We start from the raw sequence: 26,196 nt of genomic DNA, 5'->3' as shown, positions 1-26,196 counted from the left end.
ACCTATTGGATACCTACATGAGGTAGAGACGGGGCACAGAGGGGTCCCAATAGCTAGCAACATATCACAGCGGCAGGAAGAGAGGATTGGGGGTTCTGGACCTCCAGTATGGTTATGGGATCCAGGGATCCAGTGGATTGGTGGGATACTCCACTCCTCAGTGAGCATGGTCGGGATGACAGGCAGACTGATTCATTCACAGGCAGACACATGGGGGATCACTGAAGCCCTCACCATAGGACGAGGCAGATTGTTGCTCAGGATTGGGGCTAGCCATGGAGTGATAGGCGTCGACATTGTTGAGTTGCTTTGGCAAGATTGGCCTAGCCTCCATCATTGCATAGATTATAGCCGAGAGTTATGGGAGCTCTGGCATGAGCATGCTAGGAAGTCAATCATTACCAAAGTGTCACGATGTCAGTAGGATAGGTTCCTTCTGTGATGGGCAGGGGATTCTAGCATAAGAGGGTTGAGCAGTTTAGCTACCCGTAGAGGTGAGTTGGTCTCTACAGGAGAGGGTCATCCAAATTTTCCACCGGGTTTTCGTGATTCGCTGATGGCATGGGAGACTTCATCAGCATGGCAGGATGACCAACAAGAGGATTTCAGGAGAAGTTCATGCAGGATATGCATCATTCGCATGGGGATTGAGTTGTATCTTCAGGGGTCCACAATCAGAGTGCATGGGGTGGACTATTCGGTAGGGTAGCTTCATGAGGATTTGGACGAAGTTTTAGATCGTCAGGATGCTCTACTTATTGGTAGTAGGAAAAGGGGTTCTAACACCCCTATTGGGAAAGATAGTGAGTGGAGCAAGGGGTGCTCCACGTTGATTAGGTTGGCTTGGGATCCTGGTATCGAGGAACTCCTTCACTATATGATAGTGTAGCGATCAGGGATGATCCAATGGCACATTTGGGACCCTGGTGAAGTTTGCAGCGATAGTGGGGATCCACAGTCAGAGAAGGCGCTTGTTCAGACACTGCTTGAGGACAAGAAATTTTTGGTGCATTGGATGAGCTTGCCAGATGATGATGCTACTTGGGAGGGCGAGCACATACTTGAGCATCCAACACTAAAGTTGCTTGGGGACAAGCAATAATTGGGAGGGGAGGACTGTAATGCCCCTTCCTAAATTAATTTGGAACAAGACTAATTATTACATTTTGGGGCCAATTTTGGAGATAGTGGGGCCCATTTGATTTTTATTAGGAGATTAGACTTAGGATAAGTTATTTTGTTGTGGTTAAATTACACATGGGGGCCACCCACACTAGGGAAATACGCACTCCTTAGTTTAGTTTGCATGGAGGTGGTTAAGTTAGGGCCCACGATGGAGGTAAAATTGGAGGGAAAAGTGCTCCACGAAATCTATATAAGGAAGGCAACTCTCCTCATTTCATTCATCTTTGGCATATCAAATTTCTCTTTGGTTGCTCGAGCTGCTTAGTTGAGTCACTTGCTGTTTAGCAAGAGTTCTTCAAGCGAAGAGCTCACCCTTTCTTCGGTGGACTTTGAGTGCCACCATAGGAAGGTTTTTTTTCATTTCTTTAGGAGGAGGATCTCATTGTGATTTCCAGCGATTGCATTCATCTCTGGGTGGTGCGTCTTACTGGAGGGCGTTGTGAAGAGGAGGTTGATTTTGCTTGTGGTGTCTTGTAGTGGATTTTGGGTGAGAGATTTTCCAGAGAGGATGTATCAGAGGATTGTTGGCATTTGGGGGAGTTTTGGAGGTGGAGGAGTGTGCTACTTTGCAGGGTGACTTTCGCACTTCCTGGGCCAGCACAGAGGCAACACTCGTTGCTCACGTGGAGGATAGAGTATCAATATTTGAGGTTGAACTTCACCGTGGAGGTTAAGGGAAATATTTGGAAAGGTGATTGCTGCATTTTTGGAGCTTGGAGGAGGATTTCGTTGGTGTTCCTTGAGTAGTTTGGAGGGCATAGGGCCTATTGGACGCTGAATTTGGAAGGTCAAAATCCGGCCAAACCATTTCTGGGTTTTTGACAAGGATACCAGGTATAAAGTTTCAGAATTTTCTAAGCACCGAAAGTGGGGTTTACAGCCGTATCTTTATAGTAGACAATGTAGAATTGCTGAGGATTGCATAGTGCCTTTGAGGGTTGATTTTGGGAGGTCAAAATCGGGCCAACCATATCTGGGTTTTTGTGGGTTTTGGTCAAGGAGCTTGGGGCTGAATTTGTAGCATTTTCCAAGCAGCAGAAGTGGATTTTCTTGCAGTTCCTTTCCAACCAGCAGTATAGTTTTCTGGGCAGCGTAGGCATTAGAGGAGCAATCATTTTTAGCATTTGAGATCACTGTATTATCACCTGGGTTCTGTCACGGTTGCCATTGAGGCAAACCCAAGTTCATTCCTCCATACTATTGTTCTTGCTCCATTGATTAATAAAATGGTGCAATTGGTTATTACTTCTGGAGTTTTATGAGCATTTGCTGATTGTTTAAAATTTATGTGCTGTAAATCGTTTTTGCTTTGCATATCACTGTTTATTTAAGTTTGGAACATTACAGGTACCCAAGGTAAACCCTAGATTCTTTAGGGTGCAAGACCAGGTCAATAATAGGGCTCCAATCCATCACAACAATACATTCATTATGAGCTCAACATTTCACTTATAAAAATAGAACTTGGGTGGGTAAGATAAGAATTCCTCTGATAACCACTTAGGCTAGACCCATTTGACATACACACATGTTGCTTACATGCACACTACAAACAATTCTTAATACGTAAAACAAATGGCATTGTGGTTAGAATGATTGGATTCTTTTCCATTAAGTATATAACAATTGACTATATTTTGTTCAACTACACACATAAGTAGGGACATATGGGAAGCAAGAAATTAGACAGTCAAGAGGATAAGTGGGTGGTCATTTAGTTTTTTTAGATCTTGACGTCTCGTCATTCATAAATAAATATACATATAAATATATAACTATTGTTATCATATATCCACTAACATGTGTGGCCTCCTCTTGACATGTTTGTATAATAGCATGTGTGATATCTTTTAGACAAGATAATAAAATAATTTTATTAATGTCTAATGAATTATTGAGATGTAGGTTAATGAGGTTGAAAGAGCACAATGTATACTTAATGGGAGCGCAAAGGCAACTCTCATAACAAGAAGAAAAGAACAATGTCATAAAATTTTAAGAAACTAGTCCAAGAGAGGAAAAGACATACCTAAAATGAAGTGAGTACATAATTGGAATCTCCATCTCAATATGATCTAAGAAAGACGACTTAGAATTTTAAGAAACTAGTCTAATAAAAGAAAAAGGCATACATATAATGAGTGAGTGCATAATTGGAATCTACATCTCAATAAAAGCAGGTCTAGTGGTGTTGGAACTAAGGGTTTGTAATGTCCCCATTTTCATTTTTCCTTATGATGTGTTTAGAACTTAGGATGGACTTTCAAGTTTGGTGGTAGCTCGTTTATAGGAATGAGATTACATCATCTAAGGGTTTGAAGGGTTTTGGAGGAGTTTTATGGGGTTCAATGGAGTTCTCTTGTTTTATTTCATCATTGACGGTAGTTCCATACAATTCGCTTTTGGTTTCATTGCATTTTGATGGATCCCAAAAAATGAGGTTATTATCAAGCCTGTTTTAATTATAAATGATAAAGGTGTTATTTGGAGCAGATTAATTGGATAAACACCTTAGTGTAATAGTTCATTGGAACCATAATGGAGATATCTACAGGACAAGATGGTGAGAAGTGATTTTTAATGGCCAAAGAAAGATGGAGGCAGGATAATCATTTTCCCAGATTAGAAGTGACTTTAATTAGTTAGTTAATTAAAATAAAAGAGGGAAAGTGCTTAATTGAGGAAAATACCAAAAAGGGGGAAAGTGAAATAAAAGAAAGTCACTTAAATAAAGTGAAAAAGGGGAAGCCTCTAGAAGGGAAATAAATAAAAAAAATAAAGTTCTTTTAGAAGGTTGGAGATCCATCCATCAAGCCTTTAAAAGGGGGGGAAGTAAATCGTATGGGACATCTTGGTTTGGTGATGTTTTTTGTTGGTGAGGTTTGGAGAACCTAGTTCTCAGCTTCAATAAGCCTTAGGACGAAAACTCTTGGGTACTTTGGTGAGATTGGACAAAAACCCATCTCATCACTTGGGTGATATCATTCAAAATTCAAGTGCATTTATTAGTTCAACTTTTATTTTGGAGGCTCGATGCAATATTGTTGCAGATCTCTTGGGAGACCATTACCTCAACCATTTCCAATTATTTGTACTAGCATGTAATATATCTTTTCATATTAATAAAACAAGGTTGAGATTTACTACTTGCATCTCTTATCTATTCTGAGTTGCATTATATGTTTCCTAGTTTTGCCATTAATTTCATGATATAATTTGTGAAATTTGATTGTTGAATTAACGACATAATTTTTTGAAGCAAAATCCCTACAAATTTATTAAAATTAACAAACTGGATATTACTTAGGGGTAGTTCTGCACAGTTCGTTCTTGGTTCTGTTGCATTTTGATGGATCTTGTAAAACTCCTCCAAAACCCTCAGGGCCCTTTAATGACTTAATCTCGCTCCTATAAACTGGTTACCACCCATCCTGAATGTCCATCCTAATTGCATCATAAGAGAAAATGAAAATTGGGACATTACAGGGTTGAGGTTGAAAGACAAGGGATAGAAGAAGACAATTTGGTTAAGTCCTCAATCACCCATAAGGCCTTGAAATTTTAAGGCTAGTGCAGTAGAATACAATTTTCTACTAGATAATTACTTGCTAAGATTTTTCATGCAATATTTTATGCCACTGCTATCATTAAATAATGACACTCAGAAAATCTCAACAATAAATGCAGTAGAAACAATAAAGATCATAGAAAGACAACCATGCACAATAGAGACAATAATTTTACCTTGGGAAACCCAACCTTGAGAGAAAACCCAACAACTTTTCTTAGGCGAAATTATTCTTCAGCAAGGTTGTCAAATCAACAGTTTATGTGAAAATTTGTGCCAATAATCCAAGTCAAATACTAGTCAAACTTGGTCAAACTACTACATGTCAACGCTGGTCAAACTAGAACAAAATACACCGAAGTCAATGTTGGTCAAACATTCAATCTTTGTTCATGTGTGCAACCCTTGGACATGTGGTCAACAATCCACACGTGCGGCCTAGCAGTCACAATGCAGTTGGTCAAACGCTCGAACGTGCCGCCTTTTTGTGGTCAACTTTCAGTCAAATCAACTCGGTCAAAGGTTTGGCCAACTTGGCCTTCTTCTCACATGTGCGGTTGTCTAAGAGAGATAAAAATGATGAAGATGAGAGAAAAGATAGACCTCAAGAAATCAGATTTCTCCTTGCGCAAACTTGCTCTTCTTTGGTGATCAAATGAGACGCCACATCGTCTTACTTATACATGTCAAAGGGGTGTGACAACCCAAGGGACACATCCCTTCATTGGCTGGTTGACTTTAACTTTTTCTTGGGTCAATAAAATAAAATTTACATAATGCATCTAGGGCTGACTTGAAGACCCTTTAGTCATGCAAGAATACCTCTCGATGCTACACAAAAATCAACACTCCCTCTTGGCGAGGGTGGTATTCTCCTTAGCTGAAAACATATTTGTCCTTAGCTGAAATTTCTACTTCACTATAAAAGTTCATGAATGAGCTTGCTATGTTGATGTGGTGTCTCCTCACATGCATATTTATAGATATAGATCACTCCATCCTGGAGCAGGCAATGTGAGTATCCTGGGCCATTTACACCTAACCAAATCAACATGGCCCCATGGGTAAATGTATCAATCTCCCCTAATCAAATCAGCATGACCCCATGGGAGATGTTTTCCTTTGCGCCATTCACCCCTGGCCAAATTAGCACGGTCGAGCCAAATTGACATGGCTTCTTTGGGTGAATGTATCATTCTTCCCTAGTCAAATCAACATGACCCATGGATGCCAAAGCAGGACGGTTGCAATTGATGAATGTCTACCCTCTGCTGCAATTACCTTGGGCTATTCACCCCTAGCCAAATCAGCATAGCTCCATGGGTGAATGTATCATCCCCCCACTAGTCAAATCAGCATGACCCCGTGGGAGAATGTCTGCCCAATTTTGCAAAAAAAAAATCAAGACTCTCTCTTTGAGAGGGAGACATTCTGCATCATGCCAAGCTTGTCTCTGAAGTATACAAACTTCACTCTAGGCAGAGGCTTGGTGAGAATGTCATCAATCTGCTCATCTGTGGATATGTGTTGGAGCTTCATTGCTCCCTTTTGGACCATGTTTGGATGAAGTGATATTTGATCTCAATGTGCTTTTTCCTGTCATGAAATATTGGATTCTCTAAAGGCTTAACATAGCTGTGATTATGACAATGTGTCAAGGTCATCTCTAGCTCTTGATCAAATAGCCTTGCAAGTAGCTTTCGAAGCCACACTACTACTTGACTGGCGACACTAGCTGCATATACCCTACCTTTGCTTTATCAAGTGCAACAAAAGCCTGTTTCCTACTAGACCAGAATATCATAGCTGATCCCAAATTAAAGTAGCACCCCGAGGTGCTCTTTTTGTCCTCCGCACTCCCGACCCAATCTAAATCCGTATATCCTTGTAGCCTCACTTCACCCCCGAGGCATATCTCAAACCATATCAAATTGTACCATGCAGGTACCTCAACACATGCTTCGCTGCAACCTAATGTACCTGCCTTGACTAAACCATATACTGGCTCAGGGTGTTCACTGCAAAGCAAATATCTGGTCTGGTCTTAATCGATTATATTAAGGATCTGATCAATTGCCTATACATAGCAGGATCCACCAAATCTGAATTTGAAGCGGAATCACTCAACTTCTTTAGATTGATCACCATAGGTGTAGCCATGGACTTGTAGTCCATCATATCGAATCTCCTCAAAATTTGAACAATGTACTTCCCTTGTCTGTGGAGGATCTCATTAGGTCTTTTCCACACCTCCAATCCCAAGAAAGAATGCATCAGGGCAAGAGCCTTCATGTCAAACTTCGATGCCAACTCCCTCTTACACTTGACAATGAGCCTCTTTGCCCCAATAAGGAACATATCATCAACATACAACACCAAGATCAAAGGATCACTATCGACCAATGTTGCACGAAGCGGGAGCGAAGCGGAAGCGCGGAGCGCGGAAGCGTCATTTTCCAAAAATCTAGGAAGCGAAGCGTCCACGGAAGCGTCTGCTATATATATATATATTTTTATATTTTTTTGCATTTATACTCAAAACAAACATCCCAAATACCAAATTAATTGTAGAAGACATGAAAACATGCATATTTTTGCATAAATCGAGATAGATATGGCATCCATGATTCCATTGTAGTTACTAGTATGTACAACAATCATCTATATTCTAGCTATTACAAACATACATCAAATTTTTAAGCATATTATAAAACATAAAACATTTAAGCATATTATAAAACATAAAACATAGAGCATATTATGATTTATCTAGCAAGTGAGCAACTGTCAACATTTGTCATGTCCAAAATTCAAATAATAATGTTTACAAAATATGTCACTTGGTCACCGCCAAGCCAAAAAGGTTCAAAATTCAAATTCACAAGTCTACAAGTCTAATGAGTAATCTATGACAAAAAGAAGTAGATTGTGAATATATCTACTAATCTCTCCTCCTTCCACCACGAATAGAACGTGATGGTGGGCCTCCACGTGGTGGCAATGAAGAAGATGGTCCCTGTGTAAGTCGTGGCACTGGAACTGATGAAGAAGAACCCCCTGCTGTTGGTGTTGAACCATGGAACCTAGGAACCAAGGGACCAGATGGGGGTGGGGGTGGTGGCATATCAACACGGTCATCATCATCCTAGAATCGCTCAAAAAATTCATGCAAAAAAAAAAAACACTAGTTAACAAAAAAATTAAAAACATGAATTAGAGAAATGCTTTATAAGGGAAAATTGGAAAATTCATACCACAATGGACATACCTGGATAAGAGCATCCTCTAATTGCTCTAGTCGCAACACTCCATCCTCCAAATTGGGCTCCTCTGGATTCTTGTCCCAAGTCAACAAGTCTTTATTAGACTTTGCATCTTCACAGTAATGGGACAACAATCGCAAGTTGTAATGAACATAAACCAAGCTCTCTGCCGGTCTAAATTCAACCTGTTCCTTTTAACACTGTGGATGAAAGAATAAGAGCTCCAACACCTCTCTGCAGAAGAAGTGTTTACCACCTGCGATAGCACCCGCAATGCCAAACTCTGTAGAAGTGGAGTAGGCCCTCCATGCATGTTCCACCACTCAAGAGCAGAAAAATGCTCTCGATCTTGAATTGCATGCATGCTCCCAAATGGACCAGTGTTGCTCGTATAGTTGCTCACCTGTCTCCGTACCAATGCAGCCTCCTCATTATCAGGGATTAATCTACTCAATGCAGCCATATATTTTTCGTGAACCTCTTTATCTTGGTGTGGTTTTTTCCTGCTTCCCCCCCCAGGTGCTGGTGTTGAAAGCCATGATGGATGATAGTATTTAGGTGTCAAAACATATGCTAATGCATGCAATGGAATATTTAGCATTTCCCATCGGTTTTGCACCTCTTCACGAATATAATTGTACAAGGTGGTATCTCTAGGCTCAACAATGTCTTTAATCTGCCCCAACATGCTATCCATTTGCTCATACACCTCCCCAATTACTGGTCGATCTGAATCTGCAAACTTGATCATGTAATAAATTGGTTTGGTGAATTGCAAAACATATTTAACCTGTGACCAAAAGTAACTGTCAAGAACAGTGTCCTTGACTGCATTAGCACCATCTGTGTCAGTGTTAATTTCATCCCATGTTTCAGCACACACCAGATTAGTTAAAGCTTGTCTCACCCTCACTAGCCGCCTAAAGGTGAGGTAATAACTAGCAAATCTTGTCTTTGCAATTTTAAGCAATTGCAACTTGGAGTAAGTGCCATAGAAGTAGTTTACCCTTGTATGCCCTGTGATGAATTTAATGAGCTGCTTCCCTTTCCTGTAAACCTCAGCAATCCACCCACAATCTTTGTGTTTCACAATATCATGCATCAAAAGGTTCAATGTGTGAACCAGGCACCCAGACCAAAAGATGTGTGGATGAGTACGCTCAATAATTTTTCCTGCTAACTTACAATTTGCTGCATTATCTGTGATCACTTGAACCACATTATTCGGACCAACATCTTTGATTGATTTCAATAGGAGATTGCAATGTTTTGTGCAGTTGCACTGATGGAGGAGGAGTCATGAGATGCAATAAATACTACACCACTAGAAGAAACACCAAGAACATTTATCAAATGTTGGTTTCTAATATTTGTCCACCCATCTGATACAATGGATACCCCATAATCCACCCACTCATGTGTAAAACGTGTCAAAGCTCTTTGAACCTTAGCTTTTTCTCTTTCTAATAACACTGTTCTAGCTTTCTCATAGTTGGGGGCCTTGTATCCTTTTGGGGCTTCATTGATGGCCTTTACCATGTCATGCCAATAGGGAGAGCGAAGCACATTGAATGGTACACCGCAAGCACAAAGAAAACGGACTATCTTTCCATCCACATCATCCCTCCCAGCAACATTAAGGAAATCCCCTATTGTTTTTCTACCTCCAGAGGTTGCAGAAGTACCATGAGGAGATGGGCAACTACCAAATTTAGAGGTTGCACTTGATTCAGAATGAGTTTTTTGTTTCTTGTTTTTTCGTTGTGCAGCCATCTCTATTTGGATGTATTTTTGTCTTTGTTCACTTGAAATGTTTGGGCAAATGGTTACCCCCACAGAACCCTTTTTTTCATCACTGTCCAGCACCCCACAAAGATGCCTCCTCAGACGGGTATATGAACCCGTATATGGTTTTCCTCCATGACAACCATGAGGGCACAAAAATTTGTAAGATCCACCACCCTTTCCCCCTTCAAGTTTGGTCACATAGTTCCACAAGGGATTTGATGTACCTTTCCCATCTTGTGCTTCAGTGTCCCCTTCAAGTTCATCCCCTTCCTCTTCAAACCCTTCCTCCTCATCATACATTGGGTCACTACTATTAGGACCAAGTTCATCCCCTTCCTCTTCCCCTCTATTCCTCACCCTTGCCATCATTAAAACCAAGAGTGGAATGATACATAGAAGCCAAAAGAACACCATCTTGGAATATGGATATAGGTGGTGGACAACCTGTAAATAAAGGAGCAAGTAGAAACAATGGGAAAGAGTAGGAGAGGGAGGAGAAAAATACAATTTTTTTTTCAAAAAAACAAGGGAGTTTGGGGTTTGAACTTACCTCTTTAGCTCTTGTAGATGAAGTCCTCCAAGCTCTTGCTCCAAGCTCCTCCTCCTTCTCCTAGCTCCTCCTTCTTCACTCCTCCAAGCTCTCCTCTCTTCTCCTCTCCTTTCCTCTCTTCTCTTCTCCTCTCCTCTCTTCTCTTCTCCAACTCTCATAAACTCAAAGTGAGAAAATGAGAAGAGAATGGGGGCTTTATTCTTTTCTAAACTCACCCTAAACTGACCCTAACCCACCCCCTCATGCTTAGTTAAGTTAAATTTTAAAAGAAATTAAAAAAAAATTATGTTTATTTTGCTGCCCCGCGGGTTGCGCCCGGGTGGCGTGCGCTTCCGGGCAGGTTGCGTGGCGCCACCTCTTGCCCGAATCGCCTTCCGAAGCGCGATTCCGGGGGCAACGCAACCTATATGGCAGGAATCGTTTTTAAAACCAGGAATCGCGCCACCTCAAATTCGGAATCGCGCTTCTTTTGGAGATTCCGGAACGATTCCGCACGGGTCGCGGTTCCGGGTTAGGATCCCGGGGGGGGGGGGGGCGATTCCTGCAACCCTGCTATCGACAACCATGAAGTAAAGGTCAAGATCCGCATCACTCTTGGTGAAGCCCAAACTCATCAAGTATCCATTAATCCTGGAATAGCATGCCCTAGGTGCTTGCTTGAGTCTGTAGAAAGCCTTCTTCAATGAAATGTGGGACTCCTTTCCATGTACCTCAAAGCCTTGAGATAGCTGTATGTACACTTCCTCCTCAATTACGCCATTGAGGAATGTGGTCTTTATATCCATCTGATGTATCTTCCAACCCATAACAAAAGCAAGAGAAATAATAGTCTTGATAGAAGTGTACCTGGCAATTGGAGCAAATGTCTCATCATAGTCTAATCCTTCTTTCTGGGGAACCCTCTCGTCATGAACCTCGCTTTGTACTTCTTGATGCTACCATCAATTGCATGCTTGATCTTATAGATCCACTTTGATGTCACTACTGACTTCCCCTCAGGTATCGACACTATCTCCCACACATCATTCTTCATGATACGCTAATACTCCCATCATGGCATCCTTCCAAAGCTGTTGGCTTGCTGCCTCCTCATAATTGGAAGGCTCAAAATTAATGATGTGGCTCATGAATGCCATATAACTTGAATACCTTTGTGGTCGTTTGCTCTCCCTGAAGGTACCAAGGGGAGTTGCATGCCCTTCTACATCTTGCAAAGTGTTACGAAGCCATGTTGGCTTCGTTTTAGTCACAACAACATCTGTAGGTAGATCCATTGGCTTTGCTGGCTCTACTCTGATACTGTCATGTATCAATGCATGGGCTGGATGTCCTAACAATCTGTAAGTCCTCCCTCTCGAACACCAATCACTCTTGCTAAGTCTAAGCTCGAGCCCTTAGGCCATAAAAGAACCAAACCGTCAACAAATGCAACTCTGTAACCTCTATCCTCCAATGTTGAGATAGAGAGAAGGTGCTTCTTTAACCCCGATACAAACAAAACATCTCTCACGTGTAAAGCATCTTCGGACTCCAGCTGAAGTGATGCAACCCCAACTCCTTCCATTACATACTTGGTTTTATCTCCAATTTCTACTTGCAATGTTGAATCCCTCTTTGTCAAATCTGTGAGAAACTCACGAAAACCTGTCATGTGCCTAAAAGCACCACTGTCCACCAACCAAACATCACTGCCATCTGTAATAGAGCTTGTAAGAGCGGGGACAAAGAAATATTCCTTCGACTTCTTTTGTGGTGGATGCTCATCATCGTCATCAACATCTGTTGCTAATGCATGCTTCTTTCCCTTCCTTTTCTTCTCGTAACACTGAGAGGCATAGTGACCAAAATCACGACAATTGAAGCACTTGATCTTTGACATATCCTTCTTCTTCTGATCCTAAACTAGAGCTAGTCTTCTACCTGTATCTTTCTTTTCAAACTTTCCAAAATTTCTTCTTCCTTTTCCTTTCCTTGCATGAGCTGCAAGGGCTTGAGTTTCTTCATCTTGAGGTCTCTGCAAGTTGTTCTTGGACAACAATTTGGCCTCCTCTTGGACACAATCAGTCCATAGCTTATCAAACTTGGGCAACTTATCTCGTGCACAAATTCCCTGAACAAATGGATCCCATGAGGAAGGAAATCCATTGAGAGTCACTATAACAAGCTTTGCATCATCAATGGTATCTCCAATGGCTCTAAGTTCATCTCTCAACTGAGAGACTCTCATAAGATAAGAGACAACAAAATCTAATCTAGTCATCATGACACTATGGAGTTGATGCCTCAAGGTTAGTTTCCTACTAGTATTTCTACTCTCATACAATCCCACCAAAGCATCATATACTTCTTTGACAGTCTTCAACTCAGCAACATGTGGAATCAAGTGGTCCTTTATGGAATCTATCAAGATTCTCTTAGCCTTGGCTTCATTCTTCTTATACTTGGCTTTCTCCTCAGCTCCCTTTGGCTCTGGAATGACTTCCTTCACATGATTTTGAAGCTCATTTTCTTCCAAGACAAGGAGTATCCTAGTCTTCCAAGATTTGAAATTGGTGGCACCATCCAACCTGTCTTCTACTCTGAGACTTGGCACCATTTTGACAAGAGATCTAAAATCAAATCAAGCTATTGAATATTGTCTCTTAGGCTGACTTCAATGGTTGATATTTCAACAAAGCTTTGATACTATGTTGAAATTCTAAGGCTAGTGCAGTAGAATTCAATTTTCTGCAAGATATATTTTATGCCACTGCAATCATTGAATAATTATATTAAGAAAATCTCAACAATAATTGCAGTGGAAACAATAGAGATCATAGAAAGATAGCCATTCACAATAGAGACAATAATTTTACCCTAGGAAACCCAACCTTGGGGGAAAAACCAACAACTTTTCTTAGGGGAAATTATTCTTCAACAAGGTTTACAAAATTACAAATCAACAAATTGTCTAGAAATTCGTGCCAATAATCCAAGTCAAATACTAGTCAAACATGGGCAAACAACAACATGTCAGCGTTGGTCAAACTAGCCAAAAATATATAGAAGTCAATGCTAGTTAAATAGTCAAACTTTAGCCTTGCAGTCAACCCTCAGACATGTGATCAATAGTTCGCATGTGCGTCCCTACAATTAGCAACTTGCAGTTAAATTGTGGCTGGTCAAACCCTGCCATGTGCAACCTTCTTGTGGTGAACTCTTGGTCAAATCAACTCAGTTAAAGGTATGGTCAACTCAACCTTCTTCTCACACGCGTGGTTGTCCAAGAGAGATAAAAATGATGAAGATGAGATAAAAGATAGACCTTAGAAAATCAAATATCTCCTTGCTTAGACTTTTTCTTTGTTGGTGATCAAATGAGACATCACGTCATCTTATTTATACATGTCAAAGGGGTTTGCCAACCCAAGGGACGCATTCCTTTACTAGTTGGCTGACTTGACTTCTACCTGGGCCGACTTGTCTTAATAAAATAAAAATTTACATAATGCTTCTAGGGCTGACTTGAAGACCCTTTTGTCATGTGGGAATACCTCCTAATGCTACACAAAAATGAATATAAGGCACCTATGCATTGTTTGAGAGGGTTATTTGAAGAGTATATGAGACCTAGGTGGATAGATTGTGTAATCCTAGGCAGAACCTTGGGGTGTTCCCTAGGGCTAAGAGCCCCACTATTCTTACCACTCAAGACTGGGGGAAGAAACTTTGAATTGACCATTGGTTGCTTGATAGAGCATGGGGACTGGTAGTGTGTGTTGAGGGGGTTTGTTTTTGTCTTCAAGCTCTCTTAGGACTCCTACACAAATTGAAGAAAATAGTCCTAGTACATAAAATATAGAGATCGACGTGTGTACATAAGCGGAATCTCAATCTTAATTAGAGCATGTCAATTGGTGTTGGAACTAGGAATCGAGGTTGAAAGAGAAGGGAGATAAGAGCAAGTATCCAAATTTGAGTGCTCAATCATTGTGAAGGGGTTAATGCATTGTTTGCGAAGGTGATTTAAAGAGTGCTTGAGACCAAGGGGGATAGGCTACATAATCCTTAGAGGAATCTTGCAATTAGCCCTAGGGTGAGGCACCCCGTCACTCCTATCACATAAGGTCGTGCGAAGAAAGTCCAAATTGATGATTGGTTGCTTGACAAAGCGTGGAGACTTGTAATTGAAGTTGAGTGAGTCTATCTTTGTATTTGAACCCTCTGAGAATTCATTTGTTTGTTAGTTTTGTGAAGTCTATCTCCCAAAAGGACAACTCATCAAGGGGAGAGGGGCTAGAGAAGGATTTGAGGCTTTATCAATTTGATATCTAACAAAGTCTCTATTCCCCCATAGGTTGTTGTTGTTTTTAGAGGGGAAAATGCTAGGGCATGATGTAGAAGAAAACTTCCCTCTGCCACTCTACATCGTCGAGCTCATTCTTGGGTTTGGGGTACCCTCTTTATCACTTAAGATATTCTATTAGGCATGGGTCAACTTTAGAAAGAAAAGTCACACAATAATAGTTTCAATAAGTAATAAAAATGTGATTTGCATTTTACTTTTAAGAATGACCAAGAATAAACTCTAAGGGGGCTTCAGAGACACAAAAATGAGTAGATTCTTTTAGAGGGGTGCCTTAATCATGGTTTGACCCCTAGAAGACAAAAAAACAAAATCAATGAGCATACGAACCTATAACAAAAACCTCCCTAAGATAATGCTCCAACTTATGGCAAGTGTTGAGGGCTTGGCCAAAGAACAAAATTCTGGCCATTTCAACACATCCTCAACAAGCCTTAACCTTACAAATAAAAAAATACCACTTTGGTGGTAGAAGGAAAGTGCATGCAAAGGTCTACATCATAAATTAGAGACATACTTTGTTATGAACCCAATGCATGATAGAGACATTATGCATTTTGTGGCCTTGAAATTGGAGAGATTTGCTTATGATTGGTGCAACCAATGGGTATTGTCTACATTGGAAAATGCAACCATTGACTTTGACATTTTCAAGGTAACATATTTATGTGTGCTTGATGATAAAACTATGGAGGATGACATCTTTGCTTAAAAAAGCACAGTAGGGTAGTATGAATCGACATGTCATGGATTTTTTTTCTTAAACCAGGACGAAAGTTTTTAGAGAATTGATAAGATCAACTGCCATTATTACACCAGATACAACTATTTCATAAATGCCACCAGTGGTCTGGTTACAACATGTCTTTAGAGACTTGAACCCACATAGCCAGGGAAATGAATTGTTCACCAAAAAACTCGAGCTAAGATCCTTTGACCAATATGTAATGGATTCTTACACATTATTAAGTTGAATGATTAATTGATGGAGGGTCATGGAGTTGCACTATCTATGGATGGATTAAAGCATATAATTAAGGGATATGTCAAAGCCCTTTGCCCTTAATACCTTGCTCCAATAATTAAGTAAGCCTGAACATGTGAGGGGGTGTTGTGTAGTAAACATTCTCATCCAAATTTTTGATATTTCTTTCATTAATGAGTAGTAAATTGAAGCTTCAGTGTTAGAGCATCCAAGGGTAGATGGTTCTATCTCTAATAAAAACTCTAGAAGTCCTCCATAATTGAGAGAATTAAGAAAGAAGAGGTTTTGCTATGGTTGTCAATAACTTTGGAAGTCTAGCCACAATTGCATAAGGGACATGTCCATTTCTTTGAGGTAATACGTGAAGAATAATGAGGGTCTAGAAAGGGAAATAGGTGAGAATGGGAAATTGTGTTATCGGATCCATGGGGTCTTGATGTTGGATATTCGAATTTGGGCTTTGGATATGGACCCACCCAAATGTACATAGGATACGCCATGTAAATGGATCCTTCAAAATTGGAAATGGATCCCATGCTACTGAAATGGATCTTGTGCTAGCTAGTCCTCACATGCCGGATCCCAAGCAAATAAAATCGAAGTTTTTGGTTTTTTTTTGTTCTTTTTGTTTATCGTTTTAAGGATATTTGCCACTTGTTTGAAACTATAAAAACCAAATATTCTATTTAGTTTTTTAGTTTGATTACTTATTAGTAATCTGTAGGTTTTATAGTTGTTTAAGCAAGTTATTAGTTACCTATAGGTTGTATAGCACATGATGATGCTATTAGGAAAGGTTTAACACATCAAAATTTTAATTTTCATTTTTTGATAATGCTAACATGAAAGCTTTGAGACAATACATAGATAATAATGTATAGTGTGCAAAGGATGGCTATGCCATTAATAATTTAATTAGATCAATCACATCCAACTCTAGGTGAAGAATCCTCTTATAACAATATGATACATTGACTATAACATGTTCTCAAACAATGCACAATAATCATTTACCATTGTAACTAGATGGGAATTTTTAGATTTTAAGGCAAATTTTAGGGAAGTTGACAGGTTGATCATTTTCCCCAAAGGAAAAATTGTAATTTTCATTAAAGAGCTTGAAAATAACATTTTGCAGTTGCATTGTAGTGCATTCAAAAACAGGTTGTTATGAAGAAAAAAACCTTTCATCAATTTCTTTTTTTACAAAAAACAGGCTTGAAAAGCCTATTCCAATCAAAATCAAAGTGTCCCTTATAGGTCCCTTCATGTTCTTCCTTCAATTCAGGAATGCCATTGACCATTTGATTTAAAGATGGCAAAATCTTATAATGAAGGTGTCCATAGCTTCTATGCCATTGTTGGGAAGGGTTCACATCCAAGTGAACTAAGGCTTGAGATAGAGGTGTAAATAGGTTATATAATGTCCCCTCACGAATCACCCTAACATTATTAATACTAGAGCCCTTACCCCAAACCAAAACCTTGCCATCAACAAAAGCAATTCTATCACCCTTATCCTCTAGACAAGAAATATAAAGTAAGCTTTTCTTCAAACCTGGAACATATAGGATGTTGTTAAGATGAATACTTCCACCAAATTCGAGCTCCAACAAAGTAGATCCAATCCCTTTTACTAGATAACTCTTGTTGTCTCCAAGTTCGATTTAATGAGAGGAGGTTCCTTTTGACAAAGTCTAGAGCTGGCTGCATTCTCCTGTCATATGTCTAGAGGCATCACTGTTGATAACCCATACATTCTCGTCCTTGAAGGTTCCAGACAAAGCGGAAAATAAACTTCCATCCATTACTTCTAGCTTGAAAATGATCTTCAAGATGTATCCCTTGATAGATGTAGCGAGATTTCTAAGAAGCTTGAAACCCTTCTTCATAATCTTTGCCATATTACCAACTAAGATGTGATCTTTAGTCTCCTTGCACTTTACCTCTGATAACATGTTGGAATATCAGGAGACTTGTAGATTAAAGATGATTTTCTTTAACTTGATAATAATTTGTGATGTTGGTAGATCTTTTATTACTTCTTTAGTTCTTGCTCATCAAGCAATTATCAAGACAATGAAGATCATAAAGAGACAAAGTACACAAGATATAGGCTCCAAGCCAGGGAAAAACCCTGCCAAGGGAAAAACCCTGCCAAGGGGAAAACCCAGAAAGAAAGCTTCTTTTCTTATAGAATCTTCTTACAATGAGACTTTCAAGACCCAAAGGCCAAAGCCCAAGATCCTCCCAATCACCAAGTCGCCCCCCCCCAACAAGATCTCTCCAAGGCAGCTTCAAGACTTCGACCTTCTGCAGCTTCGCTCTAGAATTTTGGCCCTACAACTGCTTCTCAAAATTTTGGCCCTGCAATTTCGGCCTCCTGCAACTGGAAGCTTCACAGAAACCCTAGCAACTTCACATGCGTGGATAGAAAAAGATATAAATCCAAGAAACTTCGGTTTCTTCTTCCTTCCTTTGTCCTTCCAGCTCTTTCTTCTCCTTTGCTATTACAGATTGAACTTGTGGATGAATGGTGCTACAAATGAGTCGAGCTCCTTGTATTTATAGCCTTCTTGAGGGGTCAAATAACCCTCCTTTAGGCCAACTTGTCCTTGATTGGGGCTGACTTGGTCTTGGAGGAATAAATGGATTTTTCTTGACAAAAATAAATATTTTTCTTTGTTACAAAGAGTCCAAATGGGACTATAATACATGACATAAATTCTTCTTTGTCCTAGAAAGACCTAGAAGCATGAAGAACATGCTTTTGACCTAGACTTGAGCATGAAACCCATTCTTTGAATAAAAATAAAATTCCTTTTCTTTCTTTCTTTATGCAAAATATACGGTGTCATGATTACAAAAGGTCATTATGAAGACCAAACCTAGTTACAGTTTCCAACAACACGTGCTCTTGACAAATGGGTGAGGAAACATATGAATATTGCAGGTGGTGCATCGGCTACAAAGTGGCTCTTAGGGGCTGCTAGCTGGTGGCTGGAAGAGATGAATAGGAGAATTTTTATTCCTAGGGTTCACCCACTTTTGGTGGGTAACAGAAATCCACTAGAGACTTCTAGAAGCATCATGAAGATTCCAAAAGAGTTTCTAAAGCCATAATCTAACTTTAATTCTAGCTATCAAAAATCTAGTAGAGGGAGGGAAAAAGTCATTTTCTTTGGCTTTCTTTTGTTGTTCCATAGTATGAGCAATGAATATGGAGGAGATGACCAAGTTACCAACAAAGCAGAGAGAGAGAGAAGCAGTTTGTGAACTGTGGAAGATCATATTGTCTGATAGCTTCACAGTGAGCTTGGACCATTTTGTCATATGTATTCTAATCTCAATTATATAAAAGACAAAAGTCTCATTCCTTCATATCTCCCTGGGTTTTCATACATTGAGTTATTGAGGATAAAGCTTGTGTTCCAATATGTTCTTGCTATAGTTGTTTTCTTTTCTTGTGACAGTAAAATAATCCGTTTCAATGTGTTTTGTTTCGTGTTAAGTCACTAAAAATACAAAATGCATAGTTGCACAGTGTAGCATAGGTTCGCTGTAGTAGCTGTAGTTGTAGATCTGTGTTGGTGAGCCGACCATTGGAATATCCAAGGCAATTTACAGATCAATAGATGTGATGCAAGTTGAATATGATGCATTGTCTAAAATAATATTCAGAAACTTTGGAACCAGCAGATGGTAAGTAGGCTATAGGCTGGAGATGGGTTTAAAGAATCAGATGCTGATCACTGTTCAATTGGTGTCGGCAACTACAACATAGTTTGGTTAAAGTGTACAGAGTGGCCATTAAGACTGTTTCTTAATGTAGATCCAATGAAAGAACTTTCTATGCAATGCCTAAAAGGTTTGTTGTAAAAGGAAAAGAGCATATGGTTTGTAGGTTGGTTAAACCACTTTGTGGTTTGAAATTTTACGTAGGCATCAGGTGCTGGGTATGTTAAAAATAGATGAACATTTGTTGGCTACTGGTTTTGAGAGTACTCCCATTTATTCTAACCTGTACTGAAAAGTAGATGTGACAGTTTGTATCCTAATTGACAACTGGGCCAGTTTTGTACTCATGTGATACAAGGTCGATTTTGACTCATGTGATATAGCCTCTAGGTGCCTATGTGCACCCTTTTTGCAAACACAGGTAACTTGGGGGATTTGAACCTCGGATCCCATAGTTTTACATAATACTTCATAACACTGCCATCACCAATTGAGCTGCCCTCCGGGGGCTATCTGCTTTTGTAGTATTGGAAACATGAAATCAACCTTATTTGATTTAAGCATGCATTGATCATAATTGGGAAGCTTTCTTGGATAGGTGATATCATTTTACAATCTTACATTTTGATGCCCTTTTGTTTTAGATAACTTTTATGTGGGTTGGGAGTTGATCTTTTTTCATTATTTCCTGTCTGTACAGGTGGTCAGGATCAAGGACAGCGTACTGCCGCAGCTACCTATCTCAAAAACTACATCCGCAACCATTGGAGTGGAGGTGGCCCTGCACAATTAAATGAGCGTCTTGAGTTTAGAAATCAGCTTGTACATGTGATTCTTGAAGTGGATGCTCCTGTTCTCAAGCTCTTAGCTGAAGCAGTATGTGCCATTGAATATATTGCACTTAAGTCTCAATTTCAATAATTTAACATTCCAAATGCATGTTTTATGAGACATAGCTGCATGCTGTTCTTCAACTGGCATGTTTCAGTTAGTCAACAGATTAGTTATTACTAATTAGTCTTATAGTGAGATTAGTCATTAATCTAATATTAATGCCATGGCCATGTTATTCAAGATATCCTTGTCTAAAGTTTTGATCAAGTTTGGTCTGTTGCATAGTGCGACTCCAGAGTCCATACTGTTCCTTGGATTGGCCAGTTCCAAGTTCCCAGAAAAGTGGTTTGGGTTGTTCCAGACCCAAAATTACTACCGTTGCACGTGAATCCAATTTTGAAAACTTGTTTTTTGAAATTTTTGTATATGCCTTGTTAAGAATGCTTTGCTGTTATAAACATGTCAACTGACAACCATCCGTTCTTTTGGCAATTTGCAGAGTTCATTTTGCTTGAAAATGAATTGCCTCTGCCGTTTGCATTTGCCTGCAAAAAATCTAGAAGACGAAGCTGTAGATTATATTTGTGGACTTATAGTTTGCTATTTCATTTAACATTAAATAAGAGCTAAACTTTGCTTAAAGTAACAACCAAAGTCAACTCATCTCTTATTATTACTTCAGTTCCATGGACCACCTGATTTGTGTCATAACCCATTTCTCCTTATTTCGTTACCTTTTTTCTTGAAAAATTATTTCATTACCTGTTACAGTGCCATAGTGCTATGACTGGGATTCCCTATATATATTCTGGACAGCTAGTTAACTCTTTTATATCTTTTTCCTGGACAACTAGTTTTATAGTTTCCAGCTAGATATTTAGATCTATTTTCCATTATTTCATTTCTTGCATTTAGTATTGATCTAGGAGTCACTCTTGCAGTCCAACATTGTATTTGCAGTGGATTGTACCTGTTAGTCGCATTGACCTACTTTGTGGTCATTTATTGGACACTAATAATATCTGTGTTGGTTCATTTAAAAAAAATATATCTCTCAGTTTTTAGCTCAAGCAGTTGGGAGCATGGTTTGTTCTCCCCTCCACTTGGGTTCAATTCCTGCAATGGGACATGTTGGCCTGTTGTGATAAGGCTAAAGGGTAGACAACCATTGGATAGAAGTTAACACCACTGGTGTGCCTTGGGACACCTCATCCCTTGCTAAGTCATAAGTTTTCTGCAAACTGTTGGCTTGCGGGCTATTGGCATTGTTACCCACCAAAAGTGGGTGACCCCATAAGATTTTTTTTCTCCCATCATCTCTTCTAGTTGGCCAGCCAGCAGCCACCACTAGCCGAAAATGATGTGCCATGCATATCTCTGCCACTTGCATCAATCATATGTCATCTCACCCATCTTGTAGGAGTACATAAACGAAGGTGGGCTTCCAATCAAAAGGTACTTCATTCATTTTGAAACCGAGTGCTTATGCTTGTTTGTATTTCGGATTTTGGTATGGATTATGGGGTAAACTGAAGGATGAAATTTCACTGTGATCTTGTTCCCTCACCCTAAATGGGGGGTTAATCTTCAATCTTATTCCAGTGGGATCTCCCCAATTGGTCCAATGGGTATAAGAGGGGCACTACTTTGGAAAACCTAATTGAAATAGCATGTTCCATCTATCCTTGTTGCATACTTACCACTTTCCATCTTACATTACGAGCCCTATGTTGCACCTCCATTCTTTGGTTCAATTGACCATTGGTTCTCTAGGATTCGGCAACCATACATCCTCATATATGGGTAGGGTTCAAAACTTGGCCCTGGGAGGTTGATGCAGCTAAAAGAAAAGGAAAAAGCATGTAATGGCCACAACCAAAATAAGATAAAGGATATCAAAATGCAAAAGATGGTTGGGACATACACATTAGCACATGGCCAAAAGTATAGCATGAACTATACTTAATCCCTTATGGCCATCACTCGGTTCTCGAGCACATGTTGCTCATTCACAACATGAAAAAGGAACCCTTGCGTGTCTCAATCCCTGATGGTCAATGAGTTGCCTCATCATTAAGGGGGTAATAACCTTTATACATCAAACAAAGCAAGCTCTAACCCTTTCAACGACGAGTAGTAATACAAAGAAAAAATCAAGAAAAAGTAAAAGGCATACAATAAGGGTGGAAAAACCAAGGCTGGGTTGGTAGCTCATGCATCCACGATTCCATCCTCCTCACATCTATATGCGCATGTGGATCCCCATCATGCTGGTCCCTTTGACCATGGCACTTGGTCATGAAATCTTCTCCCCTTCATTAATATCATTATTCACATAACACTTATTGATTGAAGGGTGTACCGAGGAAATTCCACTCTCCCTTTGGGCGCTTGAAACACCTAATAGGGTTGTCCTTTAGCCACTCTTACCCAGGGAGGTAACACCATTGTGAGTTCAAAGCCCCAATTTTGAAAGGGAATCTTTGTTTAAAGTGTCAAAAAACCCATTACTTTCAAGCTTGGTTTCTGAAAAATCGATAAAAGTATTGCTTATTGCAATCAACCGATAATTATCTAATGTATTTAATTCTGAGCAAAATTATTTTACTGCAAATATTGAATAAAAACATGATTGCAATATTCACAAAAATAAATTGCGAAAATTCTGATAGAAAACTAATCACGAAATGAACACAATATTTTCAGACAAAATGTTCATGGAAAAACCCCGAAGGGAAAACTAGTTCTTTAGATTTGATGGTTTTATTAATCTTCAACAAATTCTGCAATTGATGAATATTACAATACTACTTGGCAAACCCCAACAAAGCTTTCGAAAAAATATTTCTTCACCTCCACAAGTCAATTTGACCACTGGAAGCCTCACAACCTCCCTCTGCAACCTGACATGGCCTCTCTTAGCAAATACAACATGTACAACTTCACACGTGTGATTCCTTTGGCTCTTTGATGGTCACGACCTGGATGGAATTAGCCTCTTGGCTATGCTGGCGAGTCATATGGCCCTCCTTGCAACCTGTATAGCCTCCTCTTGGCAATCTCGACCTCCACAAGGAATCTCGGCCTCTCTTAGAGAAAACTCGACCTCTCTTGGAACCCCCATGACCTCAATAACTCAACCTCTCTGTCTGCAGAAAAATGTTGGGAGAATTACTCCTTCGGATCTCGAAAACTGAAAAATACTGATGGAAGAAAACCTAGAAATTATTCACTGCTTCAACTGCTGCTGAAACCCTCATTGGTGTCAATCCTCACACAATAATCATTATGATCTCCAAAGTTGCCCATCGATTTCCTTATAATCTCTCATTGAGAAATCAATGACCAAGATCTAGATCTGAAATATTCTAATTGATGGCTAAGATCACTTCGAAATTTTACTAAAGGTTTCTAGAGGAAAATTGGCCATGTCTCAATTATTACTATTTAATTAATCTACCTCCCTAAGTTAAAACTCAGGGATTTAAATAGAACTGATTAATTAATTTCGTTAAGACATTTACGTTCAAAAGAATAACTTGGGCTTGGAGATATTTTCCACTCGTGTTCCTAGCCTCACTGACACCACTAGAGACTAGAACACTTGTCCGAGTTGCATCAAGCAACATGGTACACTTAGATGCAAAAATGATTATTGTACCTAATGATTTGTTGCTTTCACTAGACTTTGTGATGTGATCGTTAGGTGGTTCCACAACCGAGACCTAGCTACCTTAACTAGTACTAGGATTCTAGAGAAGCATATTGACACCCAAAAGTGAGGCAATTAGAGCCATGGGACTCCACCAAATAACTCCATAACAGGAATGATTAGCCTCTCAAGAGGGCCAAAATGATAGAAAAGTACCTAGAAGGGTCGTTGGAAGGCCAAATGAAGTCCCTCATGTGCCATAATGAATAGGAGGGCTCCGTTAAGAGTGATGAAGGGTTGGACCCTTAATCTCCAAGCAAATGTCTTGTGGTGCTCCCAAGTGGTGTGGGGGCACTAAGAACATCCTCATGGGTCTCCAACAGAATCGAACAAGCTTGTGCTCCATCTGTAACGACTAGAACAATGAAGCAAGCCCTGCTTTGTCTCCCTAGGCAAGACAAACCCCATCTCGGCCTTGGATCAACTGCTAAGTGTGTGGTGCAAGTGTGTAGTCGGCTGGGCAAGGTGGTCCAGGTGCATCATCATCATCGAACAAGTGGGACATGAGCAAGCAATAAGTGGTGTTGAGGATCCCATGGCGTGGCTATCTCCTCCTTGCTGTAGTGGAGGCTTGTGGCTCTCAACACTCACCCTATAAATGCCATTAAGAGCCTATGGAGGGCTTGGATCCCGTATTGGGAGACCAAACCCCAAGATGAATACCCATCTGCAATCCTGTATAAGATCCAATGCGTCTCCTCACCTTCTAGTACAACAATTCATTAGCAAATGAGCTTACAAATCATGGAACCAAGTGGGCACTTCACAATGGCATGCCCTTCTGTAATGGGCTTTAGAATGTATAGGTGCACCTAGGTTCAAGAAGGAGGTTAAACAAGGACCCTATTAGGTGGTTTGAACCTCTAAGGGAGTGATAGGTCCATGGTATATCCATTAGATGGCAAGTGTCATGCGAAATAGTGATGGAAAGGAGTGGGGTAATGAGGAAGGCTTCAAGTCACATGCCATGGTACAAGGGTAGCTCTAATGAGGGAAGCCCACACTTGGGTGTATAGAAGTAGGAGGGAGCAATCATGGTACATGAGTTACCCCGATCTTTGATATAGCAGTGAATACCCCCTTAAGGTTGGACAGTTCATCGTGCACCAGCCATTGGGACAATCATGGGTTACTTAATGATGCAAGGAGCTCATATAGGGGCCCTAGGAACCAGGGTGATGGCCATGATAAAGGGTAGAGCTAATGTTTGGCTTTTTCCCATGTGCTAAATTTTTATGTCTTGGCCATCTTTTGCATTTTATGGTACATTTGCTGTTGTAAGTGGCCAAATCATGCTTTTAATTTTCTTTTTAGCTGCATCAACCTTTGGGGCATCGTTCTAAGCCCGACCCAAAGTGTGGACAAGGGGAGGGGGAGGCTAACTCCGTGTGGACCCAATGGACAAATGTGGATCTAGATGGGAAATATGTGAAAAGGGGTTATAATGAGCGGAGGGAAATGATGTATGTGGTGTTGGGAAGCTGGACCATGCAATCAAAATTGGGGTTTCCCACGTATTGCCACTCCTAAAGCTAGTAGCCAATAGAGGAGATCTCACAGGAGTAGGCTGCAAGGTTAACCAAGTTGGACAAGGGGACAAGGGTACAGAACAAGCCCATTCTTTCCGCCGAATCCCCCCACTAATCCATGCCCAGAAGTGTACATGATAAGTAAGCAAAAATACCCAACTACATAATGAAAGCCATACTTTTGGGGTTGGAAGGCCCAGCTTCAAACATACGATCATAATAGATGGGCGATGCCACATAATGGCGGGCTTAGGTGGTAGAGATGGTGGCACATCGAGCTATCTGGTGGCTGCAAGGGGCCACTACTAAAGCTAGTAGCCAGTAGAGGAGATCTCACAGGAGTAGGATCTAAGGTTAACCACCAAGTTGGACAAGGGGACAAGAGTACAAACCAAGCCCATTCTTTCCGCCGAATCCCCCCACTAATCCATGCCCAAAAGTGTCCATGATAAGTAAGCAAAAATACCCAACTACATAATGAAAGCCATACCTTTGGGGTTGGAAGGCCCACCTTCAAACATACAATCATAACAGATGGGCGAGGACACATAATGGCGGGCTTAGGTGGCAGAGATGGTGGCACATCGAGCTATCTGGTGGCTGCAAGGGGCTGCTGGCGGCTGGCTGAAGACAATCTAGGAGAAAAAAATTCTCCTATGGGTGTCACTCAGGTGGCGGGTAATAGGGCCGAGTATTTAA

General features: G+C 40.3%; 1 protein-coding gene across 1 annotated transcript in view; it reads left to right on the top strand.

Annotated features, from left to right (window-relative positions):
* The window catches only part of LOC149250193 (ARM repeat superfamily protein), a 289,306-nt gene that overhangs the window by 6,774 nt on the left and 256,336 nt on the right, over window positions 1-26,196 (top strand). Inside the window, exon 2 of the mRNA XM_089458935.1 lies at window positions 20,123-20,298. Within this exon, the coding sequence (XP_089315061.1) occupies window positions 20,123-20,298 (176 nt within the window). The remainder of the gene's footprint in view (window positions 1-20,122; window positions 20,299-26,196) is intronic.

Source organism: Pinus tabuliformis, chromosome 7 (genome assembly GCF_031772625.1).
Source record: "Pinus tabuliformis cultivar Carrire ecotype Pingquan chromosome 7, CPIR1, whole genome shotgun sequence".
Taxonomy (NCBI): domain Eukaryota; kingdom Viridiplantae; phylum Streptophyta; class Pinopsida; order Pinales; family Pinaceae; genus Pinus; species Pinus tabuliformis.
This window is presented reverse-complemented; position numbering and strand designations above follow the sequence as displayed.